Source organism: Hippocampus comes, unplaced genomic scaffold (assembly GCF_001891065.2).
Source record: "Hippocampus comes isolate QL1 unplaced genomic scaffold, H_comes_QL1_v1.1 scaffold38, whole genome shotgun sequence".
In the NCBI taxonomy this organism is placed as follows: domain Eukaryota; kingdom Metazoa; phylum Chordata; class Actinopteri; order Syngnathiformes; family Syngnathidae; genus Hippocampus; species Hippocampus comes.
Genome location: NW_017805716.1, coordinates 468,979 through 493,145, shown reverse-complemented (window position 1 = coordinate 493,145; position 24,167 = coordinate 468,979). Strand labels below are relative to the sequence as shown.

At 47.2% G+C, this 24,167-nt stretch overlaps 2 protein-coding genes across 4 annotated transcripts in view; both read left to right on the top strand.

Annotated features, from left to right (window-relative positions):
- col7a1l (collagen type VII alpha 1-like) overlaps positions 1–21,423 on the top strand; it is a 31,314-nt gene extending 9,891 nt beyond the window's left edge. For both annotated transcript variants that reach the window (XM_019883147.1, XM_019883146.1), the window contains 98 exons: positions 277–450; positions 554–717; positions 783–912; positions 973–1,089; positions 1,168–1,323; positions 1,675–1,791; positions 1,872–2,018; positions 2,094–2,213; positions 2,277–2,435; positions 2,532–2,645; positions 2,727–2,876; positions 2,962–3,099; positions 3,457–3,603; positions 3,689–3,808; positions 4,178–4,324; positions 4,421–4,627; positions 4,691–4,830; positions 4,925–5,048; positions 5,126–5,269; positions 5,346–5,539; positions 5,623–5,688; positions 5,777–5,794; positions 5,862–5,885; positions 5,972–6,037; positions 6,170–6,250; positions 6,348–6,374; positions 6,439–6,483; positions 6,556–6,630; positions 6,705–6,791; positions 6,865–6,891; positions 6,959–7,012; positions 7,094–7,165; positions 7,237–7,296; positions 7,516–7,551; positions 7,622–7,666; positions 7,805–7,840; positions 8,000–8,044; positions 8,601–8,672; positions 8,759–8,791; positions 9,026–9,097; positions 9,163–9,222; positions 9,329–9,364; positions 9,477–9,557; positions 9,705–9,740; positions 9,848–9,892; positions 9,993–10,064; positions 10,174–10,209; positions 10,460–10,486; positions 10,634–10,669; positions 10,762–10,815; positions 10,925–10,963; positions 11,038–11,082; positions 11,157–11,189; positions 11,275–11,340; positions 11,432–11,476; positions 11,551–11,586; positions 11,670–11,696; positions 11,769–11,840; positions 11,909–11,971; positions 12,064–12,081; positions 12,148–12,183; positions 12,267–12,305; positions 12,382–12,417; positions 12,504–12,653; positions 12,720–12,800; positions 12,890–13,027; positions 13,101–13,208; positions 13,289–13,333; positions 13,419–13,478; positions 13,848–13,898; positions 14,506–14,547; positions 14,653–14,910; positions 14,999–15,034; positions 15,999–16,025; positions 16,102–16,161; positions 16,470–16,595; positions 16,668–16,739; positions 16,812–16,847; positions 16,924–16,983; positions 17,079–17,123; positions 17,198–17,233; positions 17,303–17,338; positions 17,419–17,475; positions 17,545–17,616; positions 17,682–17,753; positions 17,826–17,861; positions 17,931–18,011; positions 18,099–18,206; positions 18,265–18,327; positions 18,611–18,673; positions 18,753–18,869; positions 19,280–19,357; positions 19,443–19,496; positions 19,605–19,653; positions 19,991–20,146; positions 20,586–20,642; positions 20,909–21,103; positions 21,212–21,423. In XM_019883147.1, coding sequence (XP_019738706.1) covers positions 277–450; positions 554–717; positions 783–912; positions 973–1,089; positions 1,168–1,323; positions 1,675–1,791; positions 1,872–2,018; positions 2,094–2,213; positions 2,277–2,435; positions 2,532–2,645; positions 2,727–2,876; positions 2,962–3,099; positions 3,457–3,603; positions 3,689–3,808; positions 4,178–4,324; positions 4,421–4,627; positions 4,691–4,830; positions 4,925–5,048; positions 5,126–5,269; positions 5,346–5,539; positions 5,623–5,688; positions 5,777–5,794; positions 5,862–5,885; positions 5,972–6,037; positions 6,170–6,250; positions 6,348–6,374; positions 6,439–6,483; positions 6,556–6,630; positions 6,705–6,791; positions 6,865–6,891; positions 6,959–7,012; positions 7,094–7,165; positions 7,237–7,296; positions 7,516–7,551; positions 7,622–7,666; positions 7,805–7,840; positions 8,000–8,044; positions 8,601–8,672; positions 8,759–8,791; positions 9,026–9,097; positions 9,163–9,222; positions 9,329–9,364; positions 9,477–9,557; positions 9,705–9,740; positions 9,848–9,892; positions 9,993–10,064; positions 10,174–10,209; positions 10,460–10,486; positions 10,634–10,669; positions 10,762–10,815; positions 10,925–10,963; positions 11,038–11,082; positions 11,157–11,189; positions 11,275–11,340; positions 11,432–11,476; positions 11,551–11,586; positions 11,670–11,696; positions 11,769–11,840; positions 11,909–11,971; positions 12,064–12,081; positions 12,148–12,183; positions 12,267–12,305; positions 12,382–12,417; positions 12,504–12,653; positions 12,720–12,800; positions 12,890–13,027; positions 13,101–13,208; positions 13,289–13,333; positions 13,419–13,478; positions 13,848–13,898; positions 14,506–14,547; positions 14,653–14,910; positions 14,999–15,034; positions 15,999–16,025; positions 16,102–16,161; positions 16,470–16,595; positions 16,668–16,739; positions 16,812–16,847; positions 16,924–16,983; positions 17,079–17,123; positions 17,198–17,233; positions 17,303–17,338; positions 17,419–17,475; positions 17,545–17,616; positions 17,682–17,753; positions 17,826–17,861; positions 17,931–18,011; positions 18,099–18,206; positions 18,265–18,327; positions 18,611–18,673; positions 18,753–18,869; positions 19,280–19,357; positions 19,443–19,496; positions 19,605–19,653; positions 19,991–20,146; positions 20,586–20,642; positions 20,909–21,103; positions 21,212–21,234 — 7,736 coding nt within the window. In that variant the 3' untranslated portion in view covers positions 21,235–21,423. The remainder of the gene's footprint in view (positions 1–276; positions 451–553; positions 718–782; positions 913–972; positions 1,090–1,167; positions 1,324–1,674; positions 1,792–1,871; positions 2,019–2,093; positions 2,214–2,276; positions 2,436–2,531; positions 2,646–2,726; positions 2,877–2,961; positions 3,100–3,456; positions 3,604–3,688; positions 3,809–4,177; positions 4,325–4,420; positions 4,628–4,690; positions 4,831–4,924; positions 5,049–5,125; positions 5,270–5,345; positions 5,540–5,622; positions 5,689–5,776; positions 5,795–5,861; positions 5,886–5,971; positions 6,038–6,169; positions 6,251–6,347; positions 6,375–6,438; positions 6,484–6,555; positions 6,631–6,704; positions 6,792–6,864; positions 6,892–6,958; positions 7,013–7,093; positions 7,166–7,236; positions 7,297–7,515; positions 7,552–7,621; positions 7,667–7,804; positions 7,841–7,999; positions 8,045–8,600; positions 8,673–8,758; positions 8,792–9,025; positions 9,098–9,162; positions 9,223–9,328; positions 9,365–9,476; positions 9,558–9,704; positions 9,741–9,847; positions 9,893–9,992; positions 10,065–10,173; positions 10,210–10,459; positions 10,487–10,633; positions 10,670–10,761; positions 10,816–10,924; positions 10,964–11,037; positions 11,083–11,156; positions 11,190–11,274; positions 11,341–11,431; positions 11,477–11,550; positions 11,587–11,669; positions 11,697–11,768; positions 11,841–11,908; positions 11,972–12,063; positions 12,082–12,147; positions 12,184–12,266; positions 12,306–12,381; positions 12,418–12,503; positions 12,654–12,719; positions 12,801–12,889; positions 13,028–13,100; positions 13,209–13,288; positions 13,334–13,418; positions 13,479–13,847; positions 13,899–14,505; positions 14,548–14,652; positions 14,911–14,998; positions 15,035–15,998; positions 16,026–16,101; positions 16,162–16,469; positions 16,596–16,667; positions 16,740–16,811; positions 16,848–16,923; positions 16,984–17,078; positions 17,124–17,197; positions 17,234–17,302; positions 17,339–17,418; positions 17,476–17,544; positions 17,617–17,681; positions 17,754–17,825; positions 17,862–17,930; positions 18,012–18,098; positions 18,207–18,264; positions 18,328–18,610; positions 18,674–18,752; positions 18,870–19,279; positions 19,358–19,442; positions 19,497–19,604; positions 19,654–19,990; positions 20,147–20,585; positions 20,643–20,908; positions 21,104–21,211) is intronic.
- Positions 21,424–23,658: 2,235 nt separating this feature from the next.
- The window catches only part of ucn3l (urocortin 3, like), a 4,237-nt gene continuing 3,728 nt past the window's right edge, over positions 23,659–24,167 (top strand). Inside the window, exon 1 of one of the 2 annotated variants that reach the window (XM_019883192.1) lies at positions 23,659–23,731. The gene's annotated coding sequence lies outside the window, so the exon portion shown is untranslated. Of the gene's footprint in view, positions 23,820–24,167 lie in introns of both variants that reach the window. The other variant, XM_019883191.1, reaches the window with a different exon arrangement.

Here is a 24,167-nt window from a genome sequence, read left to right as displayed (position 1 = left end):
TCAGTGCCGCAGGGCAAATTGGTGAAAGCCCTATCATGCCGGAACCAATTGAAAGACTCCTTTGAACATCCATGTGCACAAATAATCTAAAGTAAACAACGTTTAAACGCGTACGCCTGAGTCAGCTTGTAGAAAATCTGCTGTTTCGTTGTTTATTTGATGGCTGAAGGCTTTGCACAGACTTCACCAGTGAAGCAATTGAAAATGCCACAGCTCTCCCCAGTGGAAGAAATTATGTAGTGCTAAAATAGTGATCCTCATCCTTTTTGTGTTCAGGCGTGAGGGGAGCTGAGGAGGCCGAGCTGAGGACGACGGTGTCCCAGCCGCATGAGGAGCACCTCTTGATGGGTGCTGACTTCCCCCTATTGGAGGCCGTCCTCCCCAAATTGTCTCGCCGAGTGTGTTTCACCGCCTCCGAGCCGCCGCGCCCCGTCAAAATCTTCCTGCCCGGTGAGAGAGACGTGCATAGCATCCAAAATACAATACATAAAATGAATGTAATTAACATGCTTTTCTCTTTTTGGAATCTGTTTCACGGACTCCTCGCGTCCAGTCAAAGAGCCCATCTTGGGTCCAAGAGATCTGCGGGTGAGCGAGCTGGCCTACGGCTCCCTCAGACTGACGTGGACGGCGGCCACGGGGGACGTCACGGGCTACCGACTCACGGTCGTCCCTCTCAGCTCCAGAGGACAACCCGTCAACGCGCAGCAGAGACAGGTGAGGAGGTGGGAAAGGTCCGCACATCTGGGCCAGATGTTTATTTTGGCCTCTGCTCCCTTAAGATTGGTCTGAAGGCAGACGTGACGACCATCGTGGTGGCAGAGCTCAACCCAAACACGTCCTATTCCCTGACTGTGTCTGCCATATATCCCAGTCTCATCGGAGAGTCTGCGACGACTACTGCCCAGACGAGTAAGTGGTAAAATCGCCAAATGTAACTTTACGCCATGAGCACCAAGTCTTGTTTTTCAGCGCCATTGCCTCAAGTGTTAAATTTCCGAGTGATCGAAGAGGGTCTTTTCTCGCTACGTCTGGGCTGGACGCCTCCTCTCAAGAAGCTTGACGGATTCAGGGTTCTCATCCCAAGATGTACGAAAACAACATGCATTGTGATTGAAGCTGCTTGTATTTTCTATGGATTGACATTGTACAGTTTCTCAAATGCAGCCGACCGACCAGGCTTCGTGTACGAGCAGCTGCTCCCGGGAGACGCCTCCTCACACGTGATTGACAGCCTGGAGGAGGACAAAAAGTACAACATCAGTATTTTGGCGGTTTACCCACAAGGGCTGAGTGAACCTGTTTCCGTCGTGGGAAAGACATGTAACTATTATTACATCTGAATTCCATGACAATAATTACCATGCTTGACACTAAATGTCATGAGATAAAACAAAATGGATACAAATTTTACCCTTGGTGTGACGCAATGCTTTTTAAACCACAATTCCGTTGTAGTACTGCAACGTGTCCACAAGAGGGTAATGTTGTTCTATGCTAGATTTCTGATGTCTTTTTTTTTTTTTTTTTTTTTTTTTTTTTGAGTGTGTGCAGGGATTTCGGATTCATCATGTTACTCCAAAAGACGCAGCTTTATGTTCTCTGATCAGATATTTATTTATTTGTATTTTAACATCCTCTTTTTTTGGGTTGGATTTGTTTGTGTATTTATAGTGAAGCTGGTCACAATTCAAGAACTCCTGGTCCAGAATGCAACCACTGACACTGTGCAAGCCAAATGGACGTCAGTTAAAGGCGCCACGGGATACCGTCTCACATGGGCGTCGCCAGGTAACGCTGCCCGACAAATACGACACCAATGCCAATATTTGCTATGCCACTTACAATGTGTCGTAATGCGTTGCTGTCAGAGGGCCACATCGAGAACATCAACCTCAGGGACACCTTTGACTTCTACATGATCCAGGGCCTCCACGCGGGCGCCGAGTACACCATCACCATGAACCCCATCTTTGGTGACATCGAAGGGCCCGTCACCTCCGCCAAAGTCAAGACATGTAACTATACTGCCCTAGAAAGAAAGCAAGAGTGATGGACTTTTCCATGTAATTACTCCTGATCACCCCTGTCAGTGGAAAGCAGTGCGGTGCAGACCCTGAAGGTGTCAGCTGTGAGCACCAGCGCCGCTGTCATCACGTGGAACAGCGTGCCTGGCGCCACTGGGTACCGACTGGCCTGGGGACCCACTATAGGTGGGTTGTAAGTTGGAATGGTCCCGGCAAGAGCTGCCTCTTATGCGTCATGTCGTTTCTCAGAGTTTGTAGGTCGGGACCGTCCCAGGCAGGTGGCTCTGAACGGCACCACCACTGAGTACCAGCTGAAGAATGTCGCCCATGACACGGAGTACGCCCTGACTCTCTATGTGCTCTTTGGATCGGTGGTCGGGCCTGGCATCACCGCCACCTTCCGAACATGTCAGTACCTGTGTTTAAGATGGGTCGTAGCAATAGATATACCCAAATATTAGCATCGAAAGACGGATACTGATGTTTTGTCTCGTTCACTCTCAGCTCCTCTTGGTTACGTGTCCAGCTTTGAGGTAACCGCCTACACCAGCACCACCATAGAAGTGCAGTGGAGTCCAATAGTTGGCGCTACGGAGTACAAACTTTCCTGGAACACTGGTAAATGTTGTTGTCGCTAGCATCCACCTTCCCCCTCCCAAGGCTGAATTTTGTCACACATGTGCATCTCTACGTTTGCAGACAGCGGCAGCCCCCAGTCACGCTACTTGGACCACAGCGTTCTGTCCTATCACATCACGGACCTGAGCCCTCACACCACCTACACCATCACAGTCCGTGCAATATATGGCAACACGGAGGGGCCTGAAATTTCCTTAAGTCAAGTCACAGGTAGTGAACAATTGGATCTTCCTCTTGGCCCCAGTGGAGATTTCGGGATGTAGGACCTGCCTTGATTGCTTGTTTAATTCGGCAGCGGCTGCCTTGGACTCAGAACCGCCCCAACTGGTGAAGGAAGTCAGAGTTGTGGACACTGGTGTTAACTCTGTCACCCTCTCCTGGAAACAAACACCTGGTGCAACCGGCTACAAAGTCTCCTGGATCCACTTCATGGGTGAGATTCTGTGTATCTTGTGCTCAGAATTGCTGTGGCTCGTTTTCAGCACCAGGTGGGCATTAGTGGTCTTGCCCTCGCGTGGTTTCAATCCTATTTGGCAGGCAGGTCTTTTTGTGTTATGCTTGGTTGCTCTGAATCCCACTCTTGCTCCGCTGTCGTTTGGTGCCCCACATGGTTCAATTTTGGGGCCCCTGGTGTTTATTTTATTTGCTCAATTGGAAACCAATTATACATTGGATGACAAATTGGTGCTGTGGTTAAATCTAGCTTTTTTTTAAACTTTGGGCAGCTGGCGAAGGTAAAGCCTTTCTTTTCACAATAACACTTAGTTATCCATGCCTTTGTTCCATCTAGGGGGAGAAGAGAAGTCCCATATGGTACCAGCTGGTGTTACAACCTTCACTATCCAGAACCTACGCGAGGGCTCGGCCTACAAGATCCAAGTGTCCTCCATGGCGGGCACCCGGGAGGGAAGCTCTGTCCTGGTCACAGCACGGACCTGTGAGCCATTCTCATAAAAGTTTCTCGACGTGAAGACCATAACGAATACACCCTTTTAACTTTTCTCTCATTTGCTGGACTATAGCGGACCTTCCAAAAGTGACTGGCTTCTCAGCAATAAACACGACGGACAGCAGCACTGTTCTGAGCTGGAACCGAGTGACGGGTGTCTCCGGGTACCGTCTAAGCTGGAGGCACATCTCAGGTCTGGAGCCATCAACGTGTCATTCTGATGTGCTGTACTCATCCTTGTTTATTGTGCCTTACTCATCTTACTGTTAACTCTGAGTGTTGTTTTGTCTCTAAATCGATCTTCAAATCGTCCCCCAGAGTTTGAAGCTGATATGCCTTGCATGTCATGTTGATGCAACGAGTGTATTAAATTGCAGGGTAAACACTCTCAAGTGGTGGATTGAAGCACATTTGATTTTGTCATATTCTCCTTTCATTGTCTTTGTCTGTATTTTGGCAGGAGCTTTTAATAACCGGTAACCCCCCCGCAAAAAAAAAAAAAAAAAAAGATGAAGTGAATTGCCTCTGGAGAGTTGTGAAATAATGACATGTTTTGTTTCAGTGTTTGAGACCAAAAAAGAGACGCTGGGTCTTAGTTTCACCTCCTTTAAAGTCGGTGACCTCCTGTATGGCAGAACATATATTTTCTCCATTCGGCCTTTGTATGGGCAAGTGGAGGGACCGGTCAGCACCGTATACCAGAGGATTGGTAAGGAAGTCTCATAAGACTCGTGGACTTTTTTTTTTTTTTTTTTTTTTTTTTTTTTAATGTAATGATTGCATATTTCGCTACCGTGCATTTCAGTGGGACAGCATCCTTCAACGTCACAGCCAACAACGGTGGCCCCGTATGTCACAGCCAGCACCTCAACCCCTCAGAGAACCACTCGAAGCACCGAGCACCCTATTGTGCTGCCCATTACTACAGTGAAGACGACCCCAGTTCATCCAACAGCGGCCTCCCCGCAGTTCACACCGCCACGCGCAGTGACTCCTGCTCCATCGAGAGCAGGTATTTTATTTTGGCCCTCATCATGCTCTGATTGCCGACTCACATATTTGGCCTTTTTGCCAGAGTGCGGCCGGAGCAAAGTGGACATTGTGTTCCTGGTGGATGAGTCGTCCAGCATCGGCGCCAACAACTTCGACAAGATGAAGGACTTCATATTCCGCGTGGTCACCTACTTCCCGGTCATCGGCCCCAAAGGCACGCAAGTTAGTGTCCGCTAACTGAACTACACTTCATCCAGCTCAAGGGGTGGGAATTACGAACATAATCAGGTTGAAATTCTCTCTTCTGCCTTTCCAGATAGCCGTGGTTCATTTCAGCGATGAGCCTCGAATTGAATTCCGACTCAACGATCATAAAGACCGGAACTCCGTGCTTTGGGCACTCACGGGGTTACGCTACGGAGGGGGCAACACCAAGACAGGTTTGTGCCACACAAATCCCCAACCACGCATTTGGAGGAATCAAATTTCTCGAACTTTGATGCCTGTCTAAACGCAGGGAAGGGCATCAGCTATGTCCTGCAGGAAATGTTTCAGGAGTCTCTAGGCATGAGGCAGGATGTCGCCCATGTTCTGGTGCTGATAACAGACGGCAGGGCGCAGGACAACGTGGAGCCCCCCTCCAGGATCGCCCGCGCTCTTGGTCAGTCAAAGGTCCCATCAGGGTTTCAAGCTTCGTCCTCATTCCACGTTAAATCTTCATGTTACGTTTCACGCAGGCGTCAGCATCCTGGCGGTGGGCGTCGCCAATGCCGACCTGCAAGAGCTGCGTAAAGTCGCGGCCCCCGGCAGGTACAAGAATGTCTTCTACTCGCCGACCTTTGACGACTTTCCCTCCGTCGAGAGAGAATTCATCGGGAGCATCTGCGGCGAGGAGCTGCGCTCCGAGTTCAAGCTGCGCCTGGATGAGGAGGTGAAAGGAGAACTTTTCATTTTTGTGCTTGAATATCACTTCAGTTTCCCCCGCGTTTTGTTTTGGTTTTTTTTTTGACTCAGCTGGACACGCCCACTGATGACCCAACGGAGTTGGCAAAACCTCAGGCCCCCTGCCAATGTATCAAGGTCGGTCAATCAGGTGCAATACATCAAACGTTTCAAACACAATCAGTGAAAATGTCATGAATTTGTTTTTTTCCGGTGTCTTTCTCAGGGCCAGAAAGGAGAAAGGGTGAGATTAAATTCGACAATTTTGCGTGTCAAAACAATATTGATGTGTATGGACTTTACTCTTTCAGGGCGATGGTGTAGGAGGCGGTCTGGTAAGTTTGACTCCAAATATTTTATATTTCTGATCATTTTCAACACCACCTGAGACATTTGTTTTTTTTGGGGTTTTTTTTGGTAGCGATTTAGGCAAACTCCCGGGCACTTTGATCCTTTCACCTCGACCAAGGGAGAGACGGGTGAAAAGGCAAGCTGTGCACACTCACGGACAAATCAAATCTGGATTTTTTTTTTTTTTTTTTTTTTTTTACTGGAGCGTGATGTTGTTTCATTTGATTAATATTTTTTTGCCGACGCGTTGGCCATCTTGCTTTGACAGGGACCTCCCGGAACGGACGGCGTTCCTGGGCTGCCCGGACGCCCTGGACGAACCGGACCCCCAGGTTCCGCCGGGCAACGGGTAAGTGAATTCACAAGAGAACAAACTCGGCCTAAGTTTATTTGTTTTAACACGTGTCGTCATTGTTTTCTGCAATGCATCTTTTCGTCTTTTTCAGGGCACTCCAGGCATACCGGGCGATACGGTAAAACTTGAATGATGAGTAAAATGTCTTGAATGAAATGATGACTATTCTTGTCTTCTCACAGGGTCCTCGTGGTCTCACCGGTCCCAAAGGACAGAGAGGAGAGAGAGTAAGTTTTGGGATATTTTAATGTATTTTTGGAACACTCGTGAGGAAATCAGTATGACGTGTCTCATCACAGGGAGAGCCTGGTTACGTGATCGCCGCCCCAGATGCAAACTTCGTCCCCGGGCAAAAAGGAGAACCAGGATCTTCGGTGAGACACCCGCTCAACAGTTTTGGGAGATTTTCCCAGAATGAATTTTGGCCTGATGAAATGTAATGTGACAGGGTCCCCAGGGACCTCCTGGTATTCCTGGACTCATCGGAGTCCCGGGTCTGCCTGGTCCAGCAGGACCACCAGGAATATCTATCAAGGTAAGGAAAGATTAGATGTCCAGATGACGGGTTTTAGATGTACAGCCAATCTTATGCATGACGTCTTTTGAAGGGGGACCTCGGAGAGCCAGGAGAAAAGGTACACCAGAATTCTGCTGCAGCTTTCGTTGGACTTGAAATGACATCCTCATATGTTCGTTTGAAAGGGTTTACGAGGGAAGCCGGGCACGAAGGGCGACACAGGAGAAGCCGGGAGCATCGTGAGTGCAGATACGATCTCCCGTCAATGCGCTTTTCAAAAACGATTCATCTTTTTTTCTGTTTCCCAACCAACCGTCAAGGGTATGGCAGGGTTGCCCGGTCCAATCGGCATCAGCGGCGTGCCTGGTTTACCGGGTCCGAAAGGAGAGAAGGTAAACAATGTCAACGAACGTCATCTTGTTCTCAAAATGTGTTGACCCTCTCGAAATGTGAACTTTTGCAGGGTGAATGCGGACAGAGCTTTTTAGGGGGTCAAGGCCTTCGCGGAGAGCCGGGGGAGAAGGTACCACAAGCAAAATTGCTCTTTTGTTCTCTCATACGCCCTCTCCTGGGCATATTTGCACACGGAATTGCTTTGACATGCCGATGTCTTAGCCGTTCTTTGTTCTGCGGTCATTCGTGTTCAGCATTTGCGGTGACTGGACTTTGTAGGCATTGATAAGTGGACCGCGATCCTACCATCATACATATTTCAATACAGTTTTGGGGTTTTTTTTTGCAGGGAAACGTGGGCATTGCAGGACCAATCGGCCCAAAGGTACTCAATACTGACATTTCATTTCGGTTGATTTCGTTTTTATTTGGGATGATATCGTGCATCTGTCCAGGGTGAACTTGGAGAACAAGGCACCCAAGGAGCTGTTGGACCTCGGGTGCGTATGTCATGATTGACCGTCCCACCCATTCATATTTGACTTAATGCTAACGAGATTAGCGCGCTAACAGCTGCTTTTTGATTTTAGCGAAATCAGAATAACTAATTGATCGCCAGTGTTTTATTTTGTCCGCAGGGGAAAAAGGGGTTCAAAGGGGAGCAAGGGGACAAGGTGAGTCCACATCTGCACGCGCGCTCTCATCTGTAATGCACACTCGACGGAAAAATACAAATGTCCCGATCCATTTTGTCGAAGCAAATGACTCATCAGCCAGACTAACAGACGGAAACCTAAAGTGAGTCTCAAATGAAGAAATGCATTCCTTTTTAGGGAGAACAAGGCGAGAGGGGGCCCAGTGGACCGCAAGGACCAACGGTGAGTGTGATTAGCGATGATGACAAAATGCATTTTATATTTGACCAACGAGGCCGAGGCATTACGGTATATAATCCCTTGAATCTCTGAAATTAGCCTCCGTCAGAGAAGCCGGCGAAGAGCCAAATCGGCAAAGCCTCAATGGATGTCTCTCGCGCGTTTTTGTCCCGCGTCACTGAATTTAATTTGAGGCGACCCCCCCACCCCACCCCTCACCTCGCTCACCTCACCTCCCCTCCCGGTGAGGAGGTCGTCACAAAGATGCTATCTGGCTGTTTTCTTTAATGCCCTTTTTTGTTGAACGCTTCTTGAAAAGGTCTCCGAGATAACCGCTAATTGCGTCACCTCACACAAAATTATTTCATTTGCGATATGTCATGCTATGGAAGGGGAAATGAGCCAACCAAGACGCATAAACCATTTTTTTCCCAATTATCCAGAAGCCTTTACAAAGATGATAATGCTCAGTGTTTATTATTTTGTTTGTAGAATATATCGCGATGAATGTATGCACGATGTCAAAGTTATACACAGTGTGCCTTATTATTTCTTCCAGGGACCAACAGGACCGATTGGCCTTAAGGGAGATGCGGGACCAAGAGGAGCCCCCGGCGACACTGCCAAGGGTGTAAGACTACAATTTGCAATGTTTCTTTTGTTTATTTTTTCTCGGGTGCTAATTAGCAATGTCGTATTTGTGTCCCATCATAACAGGTCATCGGTCCAACCGGCAAAAAGGGCATCCGGGTGAGTGCGTCATGCTGTTTGTGAAAGCGCATCTGTCAGTTCACGGGGTAGCGATTATTATTTTACAAGGCGGCGCGTTCTCCTGCGGGCCCGCCAATCAAACGCAATTAAGAGTTTCTCTCATTAGCTTTGTGCAGTTGGACTGAATGACTCAGTGAGCGCAACCCCCGTCAGAGTCGCTCGTTTCCTTTTGAAAAGTCCCCAAATGATGTGTCGACATTTCCCGTCCAACAGGGAGACGTCGGTCCAATCGGTCCCGTGGGCCCTCTGGGAAAAAAAGGGGAACAAGGAGACAAAGGAGAAAAGGTTGGATGGTTAAAAAGTGCAAATTGAGAATGTGCAGCTTGAGTTGAATTGATGTGTGCCTTTAGGGGAGTCCTGGTTTTGGAATTCCAGGACAGGGGGGACCAAAAGGGGAAAATGGCGAGCGGGTGAGTCCCTAAATACCTCAGCCGCGATTTTGTTGCTACATTCTTGCTTTTTTTTTTTTTTTTTTTTTTTTATTTTTTTTATAATATGTATTGCTATCATTCCCAGGGAAATGTTGGTTTATCTGGAAAACCAGGAGCAAAGGTATTGTAAGCAATCGATATAACGTGTATAAACAAAAACAAAAGAAATTGCCTGACACAAAAAATGTTTCCGATTTTTGGTCTTGCGTCATCCATGTCATTCTCCTGAACAGGGACAGGACGGCTCCAAAGGTGACAAGGGGGACGCGGGCTCACCGGGAAATCCCGGAGAAGCTGGCTTAAGAGGTAAAGATGTAAGTAAATCACATGAGGTTGTCCCAGCCATCATAACAGGCAGCAAAAAGTCACATTTCGGTGTCCCTCGTGTCATTTTCCAGGGCCGTATGACAAGTGTTGTTGTTGTTGTGTGTGTGTGTGTGTGTGTGTATGTGTGTCTGTAGGGTGGTGCCGGAGTTAAAGGAGAACAAGGGATGAAGGTGCCCTACCAGCCCCACCCCCACAAAAAAAAGAAAAAGACAAAAAAAAAAAATATTGCAACATGCCAAAACATAACATTTTCCTAAACTCGTTTTGTCCTTTGCAGGGGGAGCGAGGACCGCAAGGAGCATCTGGTGACCCAGGACAGAGGGTATTTTTTTTTTCACCCCTTGGGGTTTTGACAAAAATATGAACCAGCAAGTCAAGGAAATGAACTTAAACTGGTGATGTTTGATTCAATTTTCACTCAGGGCCCACTCGGGCTCCCGGGGCAACCGGGAGCGCGGGGAGAGAAAGGAGATATTGGAAGCGCTGGCCTGCCTGTAAGACCTTCTGCAATTAAAAGAATAAAGCATCTTGGAGCGTAATTGTCGCTCGTCAATGCTAACATTTCATGTTTACCTGTAATGAAATTTCTTTGTCTTCCTCCAGGGGCTCGATGGAGCAAATGGCGACAAAGGCGAGCCGGTGTGTGTGTGTGTGTTTGAGTTGATGATGCCTTTGGCGTCTTTCTTGTTCTGATCTGCCGCTTTGCTTTGTCATTGCGATTGCTATTTTGATATCTTTGTTTCGGCTTTTATTGCGCGTGTCACTCTTCAGCGCACCTTCTATTTCCTGCAAATATTGCCCGCGACGTTCTATTGATGTGATTTAAACAGGTTTTTTTTTTTTAATCTCTCTCTGTGCCCGTATGTGTGTGCCTGCTGTCGTCACAAAGGGAAAACCTGGACCTCCGGGAACGCAAGTAAACAAACCTTTTTATCGTCATGTGTGACAGCTTCTCATCAGTCCAGTCATGTTTAACAGGCCCATTTGTTTTGCGGCGGCGCTCGTAAAGTCGTTAAAGCGCCAAACAAGAAATGAACGCTCAATTTTTTTTTTTTTTTGCCAGGCGGTACGAGACAATATCTTCGCCCGAGTGATCAAGGTGTCTTTTATCGATATCACATTTGTTTTATTTTCCCCGCGGAATTTTCTTCTCATGTCTCCTCTATAAACGGCTTATTGTGTTTCCGTCAGGGCGAGCCGGGTGAACCGGGTTTAAGAGGAGAAATCGGCCTGCCCGGACCGAGAGTGAGCCTCCTAATTTCGTAAAGAAATGTGTACATTGGGCTCTTGGGAGCCATTGAAGGTTTGTGTGAAACGTGTATCTTCAAACTTCATGTCTTCGCTTTGTTGGCAGGGTCCTGAGGGTAAACCCGGACAACCAGGATCGTCATTGGTGAGTGTCCAATTATTTTTTATTTTTTTTAGATCGTGAGCGGTAATTGTTAAAATTATTGACACTTTGCGCAGGGTGATTCCGGCCTTCACGGTACACCGGGAAAACCGGGCGAAAAGGTCATGTCAGCCTCCCCGCCCACGCACACGTCCACTTTCCTAAACGCCTAATGTTACTTTTATTTGAACTGCAGGGGGAGCGGGGACCAAAAGGAGAGCCTGGCGCAGTAAGTGTACAAACGACGCAGTGGGGAAAGACTTTTGATCCTTTGATGCACAGTTTGATTGCCTCACACTTGTGCTTTTTGGTAGACGGGCGAGAGAGGCGAACAGGGCCGCATCGGGATCGCCGGAATGCCGGGATTACCGGGAACTCCGGTGAAGCCCGTTAGAAGAACCGTAGATTCTTCCGAGAATGAGAGGCATCCTGCCGTGCGGTGTTCACCGATTGTTCTCTTTGCTTTCCCAGGGACGAGCTGGCATCGACGGCAAGCGAGGACTCCCGGGGAAAGATGTGAGGACCATTTCGGCGTACCGACCGTTTGGTTGCGCTGGAGTGATTAACATGAGTTTCTTTTTTTTTTTCAGGGGGAGGGAGGACCAAAAGGGGAAGAAGGCAAAAAGGTCCCCCACGTGTGTCACAGACAACTAAGAAAAAGTATGAGTTGGGTTTTCCTCTAGACATTCATGGTTTGCTCTCATTCCAGGGAGAGAAAGGCGACACGGGGGCAAACGTAAGTGGGTTTGAAGTTGAAAATCATGGCGGCAAAGGGAGCAAAAACTTGAGTCTCGCTGTTGAATGACAGGGTAGAGACGGCAGCAAAGGAGACCCGGGACCGCCAGGTTTACCCGGGAAACAGGTCCTTGTCACCGCAGAGGTAAAAGAAACACGTTCACCTCGCCGACTTTTGCGTCAAATACAACTTCCGGGACGCCCCGTTCGCAGGGCGCCACCATCGACGAAATCCGCCAAGCCTTTCCCGTCCCCATGGGTCCTCCGGGAGCTACCGTGAGTTTCTCGCCCACCCCGGCGCTTGTTGCCGTCGTGCCCAGTCATTGCCCAAGCAAATATCGCCTTCCTCTTCTCTCGTTTGTGTTCAGGGCTCGCCGGGAATGAAGGTAGCACACAAACGGGTTGATTCCAAAGTGTAAATCCACTTTCTGATTTCCTCGCTTGTCTTGCAGGGAGAGAAAGGCGACATCGGCATGAAAGGCGAAAAGGTAGAATCGGTCGGAGTCCGAGAGAGGTGAAATGGGATTACGGTATTTGAGTTCTTGATGCAGCATTTTCTTTCCTTCAATAGGGTGATGCGGGAGCCTCTGGGAAATCCTTAGAAATGAAGGTGGATCCAAGGTTATGTTCTTGCTCCTTGCTTTTGACTGAAAAGTCACATGATTCACATGCTTGCTCTTCTCCAGGACATCGAAGCCATGTTTGACGCGTACGGCATCAAGGTGTGTCCCCGCAGTCCAAAACGCAGATTTCGTCGTCGCTCTTCCTCGTCCTTGACGGAGCCTTGATATGTCGGCTTGTTTCCCAGCTGCCCCTGTTGAAGGTTTTGATTGACAGGCTGCTGCAGGGCGGCACCGAGGAGCTCCTTCGCACACTCGGGAGCGCCGCGACAACCTCGCAAAGCGCAGGCACGCGAAACGAAGAAACGCAGACCTCAAATGCCATCACGGAATACACGGTATGTCACGCGAACTCGGCACTTTTTAAAAGAACTCTTAATAATCTGCTCGCATCATGTCGGAAGAGCTCTGTCAAGATTGATTTATCCAGCCGCATGCGACTGGACACCTTTGAGGAATTTGAGCTGGACCAACCGACGCGGCCTGTGAGTGACGCTCCATCAAACAGGCCGATTATCACCAACTATGCAACTTTCATTTCTTGGATTTTTTTTTTCCCCCGCCCCACTTGAAGGACTCTTGGAATGAATCTACTGAGGGTCCAACGTTATGGACACCGCAGAAACAAAAGGAGGAGGGTCTTGACGGGCCGTCCAAAGCCAAAACAAATCCAACTCAAGTCAGCTCCACTTTCAACGACACTTCAAACCAGGTAAGTAATTTACAAATGAGGAGGGTTTTTGTTTGTTTGTTTTGTTTTGATGCCTTTGCGTGTGTTTTGGCAGACGGTCTCTGCCCATCCACGAAGTGACACCCAGGCCGTCCCGGTCACTCTGCCGCGCGCGGGCAAGAAAAACGCAGGGCACAAGAGGCAAAACAGAGAACGTGGGAAGGTAAAAGATCACCTGCGTGCAGCGAAACTAATTCCTCATGCTTGACACGACTCTTCCCGTGTGTGGCGCGTGACAACCAGGGTAGAGGAAACAAAGGACGACATTCCAGGCAGACAGATCCCCCGGTAAATGAAATCTATCTCTCTGCCGCTATCGCCAATGCCCAATGCCAATAACGCAACACTCTTCCTCCCCCTCGCCCTCCTCTAGAAGAGCGGGCAGTCGTCAGAGGAGTTTTATGACGCCCGCCATTACGACGAGCAAGAGGAGGTAGGCGACCTCATTCGAAGGTTGACGCCAGATGACGTCCTCCCGCCTTCTCGTTAACGGGGCCTGTCAGAACGCCGCTTTCATCGCATCATCTCCGGGAAGGCGCCGATTAATTGCAACACCTACTCCCGATAATATTAATTAGCAAGCCCACCGAGTTGTCTTCGCAGCCCACGGCTTTAAGTCGTTGGGAACGTGTTGTCTTAATATAAAATGGGTTGAGTGCATGCTGCTCAGAAGTCACAGTCGATCCGTTTTTTTTGGTTCATCCTCCAGCTAAAACGTTTGGACAGATTCACATCAGAATCTAGCACCCTGATTCTAAAGTTTTTTTTTTGTTTGTTTTTTTTTTTTTGATGCCGCCAACAGGAAGCGATGTCGCTGCCATCTCCTCCCATCACCACCCAGGAAGCAGACAAGGTGGAGTCCTCATTGGCCGAACACCAACACACACACGCGCACCTTGCATGCGCATCACAAAATTTTCACCAGTTGCAAAAAAAAAAAAAAACATTGTTTTAACCTCAGCTTTAAAGCATGAAACCCGCAGCATGATTTCAAGCTTGGCTGAATGGCAATGAGCACACTGATTCGTTTTAATGGGACGATAGTAACGCTACATATTTTTTCCTCTCTCTCTCTTTTTTTTCTTCCATCTTTAAACAGGATGCCTCTTAATTTGCGGCCTTAATTACAAGGAACACAAACCACAAAGGAAAATGCAAATAAAGTGGAGACGGCAGCCTTGGATGTGACAACCTACAACTTAGAAGTTATTTATAAAGACACATATCAAATTAATATCAAAAAAAAAAAGTCACTCCTTTTTATACATACATTTTTTAGTGTACTTTTTATTTATTGAAACATGGATGTCAATTATAGTCATTGATCGTCACTGGTGAAAATTTTCAATATAAAAAAATTAACTCAGTCTCTGGCTTCTTTTCTTCACACACACATACGCAAAGTCACTCTGCAGTATTGAAATATTTTGCTGAAGAGCATGTGGGGGCGCACTTGGCAGGTGCCGCCAACCAGGGTCAAGAGGAATTGGTCCGACGCAAAGGTAAGTGTCTGAATTGGCCAGGTGCTGACGCTAATGGAGTCTATGAGACTGCGCGCAAGGGCTGAAATGTAAATTTGCCACGAGTCATTGATGACGACTTTGTAGAGAAGCACCTCCGACGTTGGAGGAGGAAGCCGGCGACGCCACGTGATGGATCCATTCGTGCAAAGTCCAGCAGAGGGGCCCGGGCCCGACGACGAGGATTGGAGTGGCGACTGGGAGACGCGGGAGGAAGATGAAGCCGAGCTGGCGAGGCGACGACAGCTGGAGGAGTGGGAGAGGAGGAGGGCTGACATGGAGAGGACGGGCGAAGGAGAAGGCGGGCGACCTTCCCCTTACCACCCCGACTATTTTTACCTCAAGGTAAATGATCAGCTCACGTGCAGTCAGAATTCGACTGCAAATTCAAAATAACGCGCTCATTCATACACGTGTGTCTTGAATTCTCAAGGGGCAACCAGGTGAGGACGGAATGCAGGGTCCCAAGGTAAATCGACACCATTTGGCCCAACGCTCGTCCAACATTGAAAAGGAATTATTTTCCCGATCATGATGCCAATTTGTGATTAATTTTGGTGCCGGATTCTGTCATCGACAGCGGTGGTGGTCTTTTGAATTAGTTTAGCACATAGCACAGGCTCACGTTTACCCTGTGGCACAATTAGGATCCGATCTGGATTCAACTTCGTTTGACATACGTGCACGTAGAATAAACAGTATATAAAATATATTTTGCCATTTTTTTTCAGCGCTGGGTTTTTCCAATGCCAACAACAATGTGTCAGTGTCGGCAACATCCTTTGAAGAATACATTTCATCGCTTTGAGGCGGGAACTGCGTATGTCCAATTACGGTCATTTCCATATTTGATCATAAATCGATTTGATCAACGTGGTGTTTTTTTTTTTTCTTCCCCTCCCCACAAATTATGAACCAATTTGAAGTGTTGAAAATAGCTTTGAGAGCAACTCTTGTCTGAGGGATGTTACTCAAACTCACTCGGTGGGAGCCGTGCAGCATTGCACTACTTTTTGGGGGGGGGTGCAAAAAAAAAATGTTGAAATAATTAGGTTTGCTATATTTTCGGAGGCCCGATGCGATCGAATTGATTTTCCAATTACATAACTCATGACTCTTGAAAAATAAAGTTTGGGAAGATGCACACAAAGTCGCGTCCAAGCATCCCCTTCAACGTAAGCGCCTGGTCGCCGCCCCCTCGCCCACGTTCTTGACGTTGCATCAGAGCTGGGGGGCTCTTGGCTGCCGTCCGGCCTTCCCTGGCTCTTTTGATGCCGGCAAGATGAAAGAACGCGCACGCATGAATAATTCCCCTTGTTAAACGTTGTGGACAAGTGCGGGGGGGGGGGGATTTTTTTTTTCCCCCTCATATTGCTCACTTTTAACAACGGCAAGGTGCTGATTTTCCCGCGTGTCCTTGTCGATGTCTGCAGGGGGACGTTGGAGAGAAGGGACAAAAGGTACGCCGTACATATTCCCGTGTGCGTGTGATTTATTATTCAACAATGAAGATGATGGTCGAAGTCGTGTGTTCAGGGAGAGCCGGGCATCGGCCACCGAGGGCCTGAGGGCCAAGCCGGTCCCCCCGGCAACAAGGTGACACACCTCATTTAAAAAAAAAAAAATAACAATAATGAAAAAAAATACAAATGATTCCAACACAATCACTTTGACTTTGATTGACTTTGCATCTGGCTGCCATTTTAATTGGAGTAGATTTAATTGGCTGAGTGACTCATTTAAAGCAGAGCGAGCAAGCTGAACACATCGTTGGAAAGCAATTATTTCAACGAATTAGTTTACTTTGAAAAAGTTGTCGTGCTCGTTCAAAGAAAAGGTCACCAAAATGCGTTGATGTGTTGTTCCGAAAGCCAAATCAAAGCAATTCTGACTCAACTACTTAGGGTGAGCCGGGAGAGGCGGGGCCGCCGGGCGCTCAGGGAATCCAAGGCATCCGCGGGAGTTCAGGCATCCAGGGGCACCCGGGCATCATGGGCCCCCCGGGAGACCCCGGAGAGCCCGGCCGGGAGGTACGGCGCCATATCAGCTCTCTGATTTTGAAAGTGATGCACAGGCGATGTTTGCCGTTTACACCCATGCAGGGTGAGCGAGGGAAGCGGGGGAAAAATGGAACGCCGGGAGGCACGGGACCTCCAGGAGCACCGGGTCCTGATGTGAGCAGACCTATTTACGCTGCATCAACCTACCACATTTACATTAAATTTTTTTGCAATTTTTTTATTCAGGGCTCTCCTGGTGTACCTGGATTAAAAGGAGAAAAGGTAAATATGTTTCAAGAAGTCATCAGTGGAATAATAAATAATAGTACCACTTGAAAAATGGACACATCCTTCACAGGGGGACAGTATCCCTGGAGAGGCGGGGCCTCGAGGTTTCACTGGTTTCCCTGGAAAAAGGGTGGGATTTCTTTCTTTTATTTTGTTTTCAAAATCATAATAATGCCATTGTTGTGTGCAAGTCGATGAAAGGGCCTCTTGTGGTTTCGATTTCAGGGCGACCAAGGGGCCCCGGGTATGAAAGGAGGACCAGGACTCGTCGTGAGCACTTTGTGACATTTGAATTGTTTCGTTGCCACTTTTAGAAATAATCAACCTGCCCTTTGTGTTTTTAGGGCCCCAAAGGTTTACGTGGTTTCAAAGGCGTCAAGGTAAAAGGTCCCTCTTCCACAGATGCAAAGTTGTCATTGGCATCACCTTTTTTTTTTTTTAAACACCAGGGTGAACGTGGGATGCAAGGCATCAGAGGAGAACGGGTACGTTTATTTTTTGGGGATCAACTGATTGAATTTTTTTTTTTTTTTTTTAATAGCCCTTGTTGTCTTCTGCACTGCAGGGGAGTGCGCTTCAAGTTCATGGACCTCGTGGATTGAAGGGCGCCAAAGGCGATGCGGTGAGAGCCGTCTCCCCGCTTGTTTCTGAGAACGTGCTTGCGATGTTCTCGGTTGGGTTTTTGTCGCAGGGTGAGCGAGGCTCCCCGGGCTTTGACGGCGATAAAGGAGAGAAGGGCGAGGACGGTCCACCCGGAGTGAAGGTATCAAGACAATTTTAGTCTCTTACAACCTTACATTCCAAAGTCCACCATTTTTTTTTTTCCAGGGCCTGAAGGGTGATGCGGGCACAAAAGGAACTTTGGGACGCTTTGGCACTCGAGGACCAGGCGGTCAGAAGGTTTGCAAGCCCTCTCCCGTGACTCCCCAAGTTTTCAAAGTGATTTGAAATAGTCCAACTGTTTGTCTGCAGGGAGATCCGGGAGAACCGGGCGACCCCGGAGTCATGGTAAAAACCGTCAGAAACGTTCCGTACGCGAGCAAGATGGGGTGTCATCGTGTCGTTTCAATTTGTAAGGGTCGCCCGGGAAATGACGGCATGAATGGCACCAAAGGGGACAAAGGCGACGCGGGACTGCAAGGCCAGAGGGGTAATCAGGTACCGGACAGCAAAGGCGCTCATTATAATCTCCTGACCAGAATCTGGGCCGTTTGGCATCGCTCTTGTTCCTTGTACGTGTTGCAGGGGGATTCGGGAGAAACGGGCTCACCTGGAGATAAGGGAGCCAAGGGAGAGAAGGGCTTCCGGGGCGTTCCAGGATATTTCGGGAGTCCCGGTCTCAATGGCGAAAAGGTTTGAGTTCATCGGTCATCGATGCTCCGATACCAAGTTTGAAATTGCTACTCCACAGGGGGACGGAGGCTCACCTGGCACCCCCGGCATCCCTGGCTTGAACGGACTTGCCGGAAAAAAGGTAAAATGGCCACATTAGCTTCATGCTGACAAAACGCCATCGATGGGCTACCGAGTGGCATTATTGTTTACGCGACAACTAAACTCCAAAAGTGGAGCCAAACATGTCAACAGATAATGGAACAATGCAGCTATTCTTCATCCTCACCGAAGAATAAATATGACCTTCTCTATGTATGTCTGTATCATTTCTTTGCGTGATATTTTATCATGTCATTTATTGTATGTATCGAGTCCTACCTCAAGGCACAGCTGCGTTGAAATATAACGTTGTGTTCTGTCAGGGTGACAAAGGCAACGCCGGCATCAATGGCGTCGGCGGTGGCTCGGGAGGGAAAGGCCAAAAGGTTTGGACATAAACATCATCAAACTTGAGTCAAAAATGCTTTGAAAAGTCCCCGAAAAGATGAATTGTGTGGCGTGTAGGGCGCGGCCGGGTTCCCGGGCTTTCCGGGATTCAAAGGCTCGGTGGGAAGACCCGGAAGGGATGGAGGCCGAGGACAACCAGGGGGTCCAGGACCCCATGGGGACCCGGGAGCCAAGGTACACACCCTTTTTTTTCATTGGATGTATTTTTCAACATGCACAAGTTGTAAATTAATCCAGATTACAACAAACAGAACCAGTTTTATAATAAAGCAATATTTTGGTCTTTTTTTGTCCAACCTATGATTAATTTATCGACTTGGCGATTTGAACTCAGCCCAAGTATTTCCATACTTTGGGAAAAATATCACTTCCCATCACTGAAGTAAAGTTTGAGTGTCAAAAGAGGAGGATGAAAGTCGTCGGCCCCTCATCAATGAACTACTTGCAGCTACAATTAGGACGCCCACAGAGTGTCTGCACTCGTCTAATAAGAATATTGCCAGGACGGCTTTAATTGGGCGCGTGTCACGCTGTGCGCCGAGATGGGCTTTAATGTGCGTGTGTGCGTTTTTTCCCCAAATAAGGGCGCGAGGGGCCGCAGAGGAAAAACGCAGCCGTGTCAACGGGGAACGCCCGGCAGGCCCGGTCTCAGAGGCCAGAGTGTGAGTGCGTGTTACTAACTCGGCACATTGCAAAACACACTTTTTTTTTTTTTTTTTTTTTAACTATCTGTATTTGTCCGTGTAGGGCGTGTTGGGAATCGGAGGAGCGAAAGGCGACAAGGGGGAGCCTGGCCTCTCAGTATGTTCTCTCACTTACACACACACACACGCACACGCACACTTACTGTCATACTGTCATGCGCACGTTTGTCAAAGATACACACTGATGATATTCATCTGTGTGAAGGCTCATGAAGTGAAGAAGCTCATCAGCCAGGAGGTGATGGACAAGTGTGGTAAGTGTGTGTGTGTTGGGTGGGTGGGGCGAGAGCGATGGTGTGTGTGCGTAATGGTGTCACTAGTACATGGTGAACTCTGCTTTACTTGTGGCTGAGCCAAAACGTGCGTGCGCCTCCAAGACCTCCCGTGGTATCAACGTGGCACCCCGTGTGTGTGGGGCCATCTGGTGTTTTTTTGTCAGAGGAACACACACACGCCACGGTGCCATCGTCGACATAAATACGTGAATACATGTAGACCCACGCGAACACATATTACCATTAAAGGGGAGACATAATGGAGGGAAGAAATATCCAGTGATGTCAAAGGCCGATTGTGCGTGTTTCACTGCAGGCTTGGAGTACAAGTTGATGGTGAAGTCAGTGGATCCCGACGGGAGCTCCGCGCCGGCCGGCCCGCACGAGGATGACGACGACGGCGGTGACGGCGGCGGGGACGAGGCGGAAGAACATCCGACGAGGCAGGCAGGGTTGCCGGCGAACGGCGTTGGTGAGCGGCACCCCTGACACCAGTAGACGAGCCGAGTGAGGGACGAGGGTCAGCGTGATGCAAGAAGCGGCGGTACATTTCAGCCTGCTCATTAGCGAGCGCGCACCCGCTCGCACCCTCATGGCGCAAGATCAATCTGCGGCCCAATTTAGTGCCATCAAACGGCTGCCGTTTCCCCACTCAATGACACATTGTGTATATTTTTGACACATTTGGCATTGATTCAACCCCCTCAACATTCAACTTTTCTGACTATAGACCAAAAAAAATATATATTTTAATCGCTGATTAAATCGCATTGTCTTGAATAGGGAATTGTGGATTTGGATGTGCGTCCTTTCCTAACCGGGCTTTTTCGATTGTTTCGTAATATCTGCTCGATGATTCTTGGAAACAGTAACAGAAAGTTTCCCAAATATCCTCCCCTTTTTTGTTTGAGATGCCGCGGAGACGCTCCAGAGGGAAAAAAGACGACTTTTTAGAACGCCGTCCTCCAGTGAGTCTCGCTTTCTTCTTCATCTAACTTCCTGTTTATTATTTTTATTTCCACCTCATCATCTATGCAGAATGAATTGTTTGAAAGCACCCCAAAAAACGGAATCCATGAATTTTTGACGGGCTAGTGTGCTAGATTTTCTTCTCTTGCGCTGATGTAACACAATAACCAGTTTTGTCGATCCTGCCGAGAGATGTTCCTAATATTTTGACCCAGCATCTCGCTCAAGAGTGAGCAAAGACACTTTTGCCCCCCCCACCCCGCAGGGTCCGAGGAACGCTGCCTGGAGCCCATGTCCGAGGGCTCGTGCTCCGACTACGCCCTCTTGTGGTACTTTCACGCCGGGGCGGGTGAGTGCCGGCCCTTCGTGTACGGCGGCTGCAGCGGCAATGGCAACCGCTTCGCCTCGCTGCTCGAGTGCCGCGCTTGCTGCGTGCTGATGCCGGAACGCGGCCGAGGAGGTAAGGCGGGATTTAAAAAAAGTAATAATCATAATATATATTTTTTTAAAAAAACAAACAAATCACAGCTGCTGACTTGTATGAATGCGTCTGATTGTGTTTTCACAGACGGCGGCGGTGCCTGGACATGATCAGGAGGCACTTGTTTGTACTGTGTAGGATTCTTAATTTATATACTTGAATGCTTAATATGATATGATAATACTTCATATGAAATGCCTCTCAAGGCTTCTTCTTCAGCTTCCTGGTGTGACCCCCCACCGGGGGGTATCATCGTTTTGGATTTATCATGTTTTTTTTTTTTTTATTTCGTTTAGATTTTTGTATTTCAAATTCGATTTAATTTGATTCGCTCTTTGTGCATTTTTGTTTGATTTTATTTATATTTTTATTAGTTTTAGTGTGAGGTTTTTTTTATACAGAATATTTTCTTGGCTTTTTCATTCATTTCTCATGATTTCATTTTAGATTTTGTTGTTCAACTTGACTGAAATGTTCTTTGTTCTTTGGGTTTGTGTTTTATTTTTTTAGAGCGTACTGTACTTTGTTTTTATTAGTTTTGGTATGACTTTTTTTTAATACGAAATATTGCTTGGATCTTTTGGTACACTTTTCATTTTGTTTGGATGTTTGTGAGTTATTTTTTTCAGACATTCTATTGTACTTTGTTATATTTTTTTGTTTTTTGGAAACCTCATTAATTATTGGTATCGGTAATTGTTTTTTTAAAAACTAATTTTTTTTCCAATTGATTGTACTTTGTTATATTTTTTTGTTTTTTGGAAACAAAAAAATAAGCAGGGAATGTTTCCTCTCATTAATTATTAGTATCGGTTATTGTTTTTTTAAAAACTATTTTTTTTTCCATTTATTTCATTTATGAAAATATTTTGTAATTGTAGTTTCAGTTTTTGTTTTTGTTGTTGTTGTTTTTCTGCTACAACAATCTTTATTGAGCCCATTACAATTCTACATTGTCACGCGACGAAAACGCGCCGTAAAAAAAGTGAATTTGAAACGAAGTGCTGTTTAGAAATCCATTCAAACATAAAAATGCAAATAATTCATATATAACATTGCTATCTTTATTGTTGAGGTAATTTTGCCACATAGAGAAGCATGAGGCTTCCCTGGAGGAGGTCACAATTTCATTTTTCAGGTATTCATTTCATTCTTTCCAAGAAAAGAAATGAAAAATCAAACGTGGTCTTGCGACCCCTTATCATCACAAAATGAGTGGCAACTATCCTGATGACAAGTGATGGACGTTCATCCTGACATGGGAAAAAAAAAACCCCACGTCATTTAATTTGAGTGACTCCACACGAGTATTTTCCACGAGTACGTGATGTCACTCGCGGAGAGCCCGAATAAAGCAGCAAGATGTCCCCGCCATTAAAGTTGAAGAGGCGTAAGTCATCCCCCCCTCCCAACTCCACCTGGCAAGTGCGAGGGAGGATGCCTGTCACCGCCTCGCCGTGGTTATTACTCCCGCCGCGCTCGTTACATCTTAACCGACGTGATCACCGCACGTAAAAACTTGCTAATGTGTTGAAATCACGTTGAGTCAACTGTTTGTCTCTCGGCTGGAGAAGCTGAGGTGGGGATGGAACACGCCTCCTTAGCCGCACGACGCAACCGCGTCAGGAACCGCTTGGGTAAGAACATTTACTATGGTCTTGAATCCGTGAAGCGTTGCCTACAGGTGGCGGCAAAGCGCAACTTGTGTCTAAGTGAAGCTCCTCAATTCATTTTTCCCCACCAAGAAGCCAGACATGGCGGCAAAAATATGTCCGAGATAATGGCCAAACTTATCGAAAGGAAGCTCTTCAAATTAGCATGGCACAAAATGGTGGCAAAACGTTTTTTTTTTCCCCCCCACATGAAATTGATCAACTCTAATGTAGTTTCTTGGCAGCAAAAGGATGCCCAAGTATAAGTTAAGGTTTAGGAAAGCTCCTCAAGTCCCCTCACTTGACTCCAAGATAATTAAAATTGTACCGCAATAAAAGTTTGAAAACAGCGGCACAGTGGAGACTGGTGAGCGCGTCCGCCTCACAGTGCGCAGACCGCGGGTTCGAAGAAGAAATTTCATGGCAAATTACATCGGACTTGAAAGTTAAACTACAGGTGAATTGTGTGTTTGATGTCATGCAGCTCCCCCAAAAAGATTTTTTTCTTATTGTGTACGGAAGCGTGGAGCTGCCAATCTAGAGTACACATTTGGACAAATACATACTCGCGAGTACGTTCGAACACACTTATAAGCTAAAGGCTACAAAAGTAGCATTTTCTCGTAATGCCACGACTTGCGCGTGTGCAAGTTTCTTTTTTTGTGAACAATTTACCCAATATATCATACCACAACGTTCAAATATTTAAGTAACTTGTTCTTTCGTAATTTAAGCGGTTTATTAAGTCTCCAGTGCATGCCAGTCAACATATTTTTACTTCACATTGGCAGCTCCAAGCTTCCGTAAATTGTGTTCTTCTTCTCTTCTCTTTTTTGGTAGGCAACTGTTGTCAATGGTGGAGCTGGCCGTGGTCCTGAAACATGGGCGTGGCGGTCGTTTACGTCACCGGGTGACGTCACGAGTGCTACTAAATGGCAGGCGGCGGTAAATGAAGGTGCAAAGTGCGGCTCGCCACTCTCCCGAACGTGATTCTTTCGTTTATTTTGGAAAGACCGCCGTGTTTGTTTCTTTTGATTCGTGCGGTAAGTTTGAATAATTTCATACTTGCAAATTTGACGCTGGAATTTAATTAAACATCTATTTGCATCCTAAAGTGAGGATGAATACACTTTTTAAACAATTTTAAAACATACAAGTCTGCCTTTACTGCTATAGTTAAAGCAGATGTACCTGACAAAGTGTCCTGACGCTGGAATTTAATTAAACATCTATTTGCATCCTAAAGTGAGGATGAATACACTTTTTAAACAATTTTAAAACATACAAGTCTGCCTTTACTGCTATAGTTAAAGCAGATGTACCTGACAAAGTGTCCTGCAACTTGTGTCCCCCCCCCACCCCCACTTTCCTTTTTTTTTTTTTTTTTTTTT